This window comes from Cryptomeria japonica, chromosome 3 (genome assembly GCF_030272615.1).
Source record: "Cryptomeria japonica chromosome 3, Sugi_1.0, whole genome shotgun sequence".
Classification (NCBI taxonomy): domain Eukaryota; kingdom Viridiplantae; phylum Streptophyta; class Pinopsida; order Cupressales; family Cupressaceae; genus Cryptomeria; species Cryptomeria japonica.
In genome coordinates, this window is record NC_081407.1 from 346,110,663 (window position 1) to 346,118,086 (window position 7,424).

Genomic DNA, 7,424 nt, shown 5'->3' on the forward strand with positions numbered 1-7,424 from the left:
ATTATGTGGTTGTAAGTTTCCTTCCAATTGGTATTAAAGCCATGGTTGTGGCTATATAGCCCTTGATAGAATTAATCTTGGTTACATTTGAATCTATGACTTGCATGAAAGAATTAAGACATGACAAGATATGAGGGTTTGTTGCAGGTTGTTTTATAAATTTGAGGGTTTTGCTCTTATAATGGGTTGGTCGCAGATGTGGAGTTTGTGAAATGTTGGGTTAAAAGGGTTTCTTGGATGTGCATGCAAATGAGGATCCCTAGGGATGAAATGGACTTTGCCATTGGACCTAGAAGGCATGAGACATGAACAATGACATTTCTAAAAAGTGAAAAAATAAAATAAAAAAATTGCCCCCAACCCTCTTTGTACGACCGAACTCGAAGTGTATGTAAAAATAAAAAAAGTCATCCATTGGATTTTATATTTTCCATAAAAATTAATAATAAATTAATGTGGGGAACTGTTATTGTAATTTTTTTAAAATATATATATAAATTCTGGGTTGGGGGGGGGGGGGGGGGGGGGGGTGGGTGGGGTTTAGTAGACCTCGCCACATCTTATGGTACTAGCAGGTATTGCTATTAGCACATACCTACGATATCACTAACAACAGATACCACAATGGTACCGTTATCAATGCATACCTATGATACCACTGACAATGAGATCCCCAATGATACCGCTACCAACCTAGTACTATTGGCCCCACCCAATGGTTAGCACCACCATTTTAAAAACAATTTGAAATAAAATTTATTTATTATATTTTCCATTTAATATTAAAATAAATAATATTTAATAAATTTTGCCAAAGTTTAAACAAATAAAATGAAATAAAAAATAAAAAATTCGAACTCGAATTTCGCCAACGCTTCCAGCCACCACAGTGGTGCCCAGGCACTACCAACACACCATCATTGCTTATGGGGGCCGCTCTGGGGCAACCAATTTGTTGCCCATATAAAAAAATTAGACTTTTTTTCCAAATGGGCATAACTTTCACCTAATTGTCAGTTTTTCAACTTCTTATACTCATTGCAAAGCTAGTTCCAAGTACACACAGTGGTATAGATTTGGTTCCCTATTTTGCTGTTTTGACGGGTTTTTGGATCTAGATATTCTTATTTTTCATAGTTTAGAGCATAATTTTTGCATATAGAATCATTTTTTAAATTTCAAATAGGCATTAGAGAGCATGTTCAACATACTACACAATAGTGATATTATTATTCTAGTTTTATGAGCATAGAGAGTTGTGTACTTGTTTAAAATTTTGAGGAATATTGTATTATCAAATAAAAAATTAACTCCGAAATATTCCATCCTCGTGGGTTTTTGTATATTGTCAATTTGTTGGTTTGTTTAGTTGCTACAAGCATTTATATTACCCACACTTTACACTATTCTATAAATTAATCATAAACACATTTTAAAAAAAAAGGAAAAACATGACAACATATTAGAAGTATCATCGTCAATAAGTCCTTTAAGGGAAGATCTCAGAGAGATAATTCTCAACACTAAAGCCATAATGGCATCACCACCATAGACAAGATTGTATGGAGTAGTACTTATAGCCATACAAACACTCGTGCAATAGGCCCACACTACAAATGTTCATTGAGTGTGTCAATCTTTACCATGTTTATTGATAGTTTTGCAAAGAATATATTCTATGTTTTTATTAGAAGTCTTAGCCTAATCATTAGAGTAAGGATAATAAGGTGTAAAAAAATGATGTTGAATATGAAATTTCTTTAAGAATCGTTTCACCTCTTTGAATGATATACCATTATCCAAAACAAAAGTGAAAGGTAATCCAAAACAAGAAACATCATTCTCTAGATTAAATTTATAATATCCTCAATGTTATTTTATCAAAGTGAAATGACTTCTACCCAATAAGTAATATGTAATTGTGATGATAAATGTATGCCCTTTAGATGAAAGTGGAAAATTATTGCCAATAATATCTAAACCTCATATGAAAAATAGCCAAGAAGATGCTTGAGTGCAAAGTTCCTATGTGTGAGCTCAAGTTAGATTTCTATGTCATTGATATTAAGGACATTTCTTGATGAAAGCAAAGGAATCATCTTCCATTGTTTGCCAATAATATCTTGTATGCAATAGTTTCCGAACGAAGTATCTGCCACTAAAATGCCCACCTCTAGAGCATAAATGAGCTTCTTGGAAGGCTAAGGGTATTTCTAACTTAATTAAACAACAAAGTAAAAGAACAATATAAGATATGTAATACCAAATATTAGGAAGTATAATATAATGCACTGCAAGCTTTAAAATACAAATGCAAGCATTTTTAGAAGTGTTGCTAGGAAAAGTTTCATCTTTTAAATAATTGTAAATGTGAGTACTATTCTTAAGAGTCTACATTAGCACAAAGTAGACTACTAGGGGCTAAGCCATTAACAATAGCAAGCAAAAAAAATAAGTGAATAATAAAGTGATATTCATTTGATGCATTGTTAAATGGTACAAGGGAAGCAACACTTGACATTGCATTTGCATGGCAATTATCTTAATGCAAGATAGTGTTGATAGTGAATGATGAGAAAGTATTCATTAAAGATAAGACTAAATCATGATATTTAGATAAATTATCTTATTTAGCATGGTAAGTTCCTATAATTTGATTATTATTAATTGAAAATCACCATAGGTTTGAATGTGTTATGCTTAACGATAATCTGGCAAGTAGGTCAACAATAAGGGCTTTTTACTTAGTGATGTTATTTGTGCATTAAAATTGGAAGTGAAAGGATAAGGGGATTGGTTAAACAAAGGGTGAGAGAGTATAATTGTGCCTACTTCACAACCAATTTGACACATTGATTCATTGAAATGCATTTTCCATGTGGAATCATCTTGTATAGAAAGAAAGTTTTCATAAGAAAAATCTAAATTAGGAAGGGAATATGGTGAAGGTGCGTTAGCTAACTGGTTAAGCCAAAAGATATCCTTTTATTGCTTTTTGAAAAAAAAATTTAAGGTCGAGCTCAAATAATAACATCACCCATTTAGCTAATCTTCCTGAAACATCAATCTTAGAAAATAATTGTTTAAGAGGCTCAAACTTGACAATGGCATGGGTATTTGCATGAAGAAAATACTTGAAATTCTATGTTGCAAAAACAAGAGCAAGACATTGTTTCTCCAATATAGAGTACCTACTTTCACAATCAAGATACAACTAACATAATAAATTGCTCTTTCTTATCATCATATCGATATTAGGAAGCATAAAATCATCTTCAAGAGAAGTTTTATTTAAATCACTAAAATAAATGCACATGTGAATACAACCATCAAGTTTTGCGACAACAACAATATTTGATATCCAAGGTGAATAATCAATGGGATGAATAAATACACTTAAAAGCTTTTCTATCTCAATCTCGACCATTAAAGCAACCTTAGGATACATCTTCAAATTTTATTTTTAGCTAGCTTAGCATTGAGATATAACACAATGTTATGGACCACCATGGATGGGTCAATACTAGGCATATCCTCATATGATTGACAAAAACATCTGGGTAAGAATGTAAGAGATCAAAATGTAATTTCTGCTCTTTAGAAGAAATACATTTTATAATCTAAATTATTTGTTTAGAAGAATCTATAAGGACAACAATAGTATCTCTGGAAAGAAGAGTGTACTATGGTTCGAAGAATGAAGAATTATAAAGTTTTTATTATTGTTAAAAAGAGTGATTTTATTATTTGAAGTCATGATAGATATAATGAAATATTCTTGAGAATTCAAGCAATTTGTAAATCTTCAATCATGATGTTAAGAAGGTAGATTTGAATATACCCCTAAAAAAATAAATAGAGATTTCTTTGAAGAAAACACATCTAGACAGGGTATGAAGGAATATACATTATTTGAAGTTATTGTAGGTATGATATGAGGTGCATGAATAGATACATGACTGCTACCAACAATTGTAGGTCCAAATCTGCAATATTAATTACTCACCAATCTTGCATAAAATGTTTTCCAATAACTCCTAACAACTCCCACACCCACACCCACCACATAGAAAGTCTACGAAAGGTAGGAATATATCGACTTCCATGTCTGATATGGTAGGAAATGTTATTGAAATTTTATTGTAATGTGATTGTACATTGTAACAACATAAAAAACCCTTCAAAAACCTTGTCAAACCAACATAAAATACCTCCCCAAGTTATCTATCTTCCTCATTCACACTCAACACTATTAAATGCAATCAAACACCTAGAAATGATCACTAGAGACAAGGTGCTACCTAGGATGATGAAACAAGTCCATTAAAATAAGTGTTCCAACCTAAAACCCTAATGCCCTAAACACCTAAAAACTTGTAAACCAACTTAATAATAGTGCAACTTCCCATACTGATCAAACTACTTGAAATCGCCTATACAACAACCAAAAATAAGGACAAGGTCAATGCTAGAAAAAGAAGACTATCCTAAACCTTTATAGCTTCCAAAATAGTACAATCAATCCTAGTAATAAAATAGTACAACCGACAAGGATAGTTTTTTCAGTTGCCCAACAAAGCATCAAACAATCTCCACAAGGAAAATTAGAAATCTCATGCCAAAATCTGCAACATTAAAACACTTAAAAAATCTTAGATATGAAACCCTAATTCACAAACTTTGTGAAACACAATGGGGGTTCCTAAATGAGATTACACCAACTCCAACAAGAGATCATCTTCTAAATCCAAAAGTAGAAATCAAATGAGGTTTTTGTCCTCAATATTTTAGGAAGAACACGTAGATTCAATCTAGTAGCATAATGGTATAAGAAGTCTTCAATATATCAACACATGAGATCCCAAACCACCTTTTATAGCTTTGGAGATAAAAGGGTAATTTGAAATTATAAAATAATTCATTTTTCCCTCAAATGTCCTTTTTGAAAAAATAAAATGATTTTCCACTGCAAGTCTCCCTTCACTTTTCCCTAGGCATCTAATTTGAAGGGACATAAAGCAACTTTAATTAAATATCACTTAAGTAAATAATTTAACATTAAACATTGTAAACTAAAATTTATATTTAAAATACTTGAACAAAGTTGAGAAAAAGTCGAGGCATCAAAAACTAAATTTGATCATGCCATGAAGTGACTAAGACAATGATGATATATGCCAACCTAGAGACTTGCTAAAAATAGGCATGCTCTCCAAGAACTTTGGAGAACACCCCAAGAGGCAAAAAATGCTTTTGAAAACATCACCACAATCCAAAACACCAACTAAGCTCAATGCCACAAATATAATCCTTGAAAGAGTAAACTTGTATCCTCCAAGAAGTTTGGAGCTTTCCCAAGCACACCTAAAAGCTTATGAAAAAAACATGGAAATTGATCAAAAGCTCATGAAACAATATCACATGAAATAGGGACATTACACAATCAATACCAATTGATATGCACACCAACAATAATACATATTAAAATTTTATATATCAATTGGTACAATCGATGTATCAATTGACACATCAACAATTAATACATGTAAAATTTAATATAATATAATAAAAAGTATAGAAGTATCAATTTTGATTGATATATCAATAGATATCAATTGACATACACCAACAATGATATTTGAACATGCTGATCAATATCAATTAATATTTCTAAGATTTCTATTACATTATATACATATATATTGATTTATGTACATATCGATTGATATTAATGGATATATTAATCGATATCAATAAATATTTCTAGGGTTTTAATTATATCATATTAAATTTATATATATTGATTGTTGGTTTATATATGAATTGATTTTCTAGGGTTTCCATTGTATCATATTTATTTATATGAATATATCCATTAATATAGATTAATATATCAATATATCACTCTATATTAATTGTTCTGATAAATAAGAAAAACAGGTTTTAAGGACCCGAAACCTTTAACAAAGGAGCATAAAAAAGTTCATCAAAAAGCATCCAGTCCTACTAGGAACAACTTACAAAACGACAGGCAAAAAGGCCAGCCAACCGAAAGGACAACAAAAGAAAGGAACAACAAAGTAGAAAAACCAGAGAAAGCACAAAACAACTAAAAAGACATAAGGATATCCGCCGCCTTATTCACCAACTGGTCATAGTTTGCAGCAGCAGCTTTGAGTTCTTCCATGTCCTTGTTTGGCTTCTTCTCCTTCTTTTTACCTTTGGTCCTTGTTCTAGGTCCTTGCACTTCTTCTGTGCCTTCAATGTCAGGTTCAATCTCCAGGGAGTCCTTCTCCTCCTCCAGTTTGCTGATGAGGATTTTTGTATTGCCAGCTGAGGCCTTCAGTATGTTTAAGCTTTGTTCTGCAATGCTTTTAAGGCATTTTTCAATTTTGTTGACTTTTTTATCAGTTTCCGCCATTCTTTGATCCATACCATTATCATTAGTTTTTCTCTCAGTCAGGTCTTTCTCGATTTGCTCGAACCTGGGGTTGAAGGAATCTCTGATATTTTCGACTCTGGCAACAGTTTTAGTCAAATCCTCAACATATTCTGCCATAGATTTGCCTTTGCCAATACTGATAGTTTTTAGGATTTGGACTCTGTGGTTAAGCTTCTTATTATCCTCCACAACTTTCTTGTAACTGGTAATTAGCCAATCAATGGTGTCCACAAAACCTTTCAAACCCTCAAGAGGAGGGTTTAAGGAGGGTGATTTCTCACCAGAATTGTCCTGTTCCTTATTGGATATGTTGCCAACAATGATTTTATCAACTTTTCCATCGATCCTCTATTCAAAACCTTCCCCAGTGGTCTCCTCCTCCAAATTCTAGTTGACTTCCGAATTCTTTCTCTGCACTTGTTCCTCCAGCTCCATAACATTGACTTCTTGTTTCTTCTGTTTGTTCCTTGTCTGAAGTTTGGTTTTCTTATTCTCAGGAGATTGGGGTTCTTCCTTCTCAGAATCCTCAGAGACCTCTTCCTCCGAGGAGGAGCTAATTTGGAGAACTTTATCTTTAGATTTTTTCTTACCCTTCGAGGAGGAAGGCCTGCTCCTCACATGTTTTCTTTTCTTACCAGTTTCAGCTTCAAGGTCATTCAGACTCTCCTCGGACTCACTCATCGAATCACTATCTGACTCCTCACCCATAGAAAAAACAGAATCCGACCCTTCCTCCTCAGACTTAGAGATAGAAGGCTGAGGGCAGGCAATTTGGTTGGCTTTTAGGTGGTCATAAATTAATACCATAAGACCTTGATGCATGATTGTATCACCCTTAGGGTTCTCTTTATGGGCCTTAATGGTAGCATTCATAGAGCACAATAGAAAATATGGAATATTAACTTTTTCATCATACCTAAAATGGTTTAGCAAAACAAAATGGTAGCCATACACTTTTTGTGAATCTACCATCCAAAGTTAC

General features: G+C 32.8%; 1 protein-coding gene across 1 annotated transcript; it reads right to left on the bottom strand.

Moving 5' to 3' along the window:
* Positions 1-6,829: 6,829 nt before the first annotated feature.
* Positions 6,830-7,150, bottom strand: LOC131034822 (uncharacterized). Its single transcript, XM_057966418.2, has one exon. It carries the CDS (start codon positions 7,148-7,150, stop codon positions 6,830-6,832), a length of 321 nt encoding a protein of 106 aa, XP_057822401.2.
* Positions 7,151-7,424: the final 274 nt, after the last annotated feature.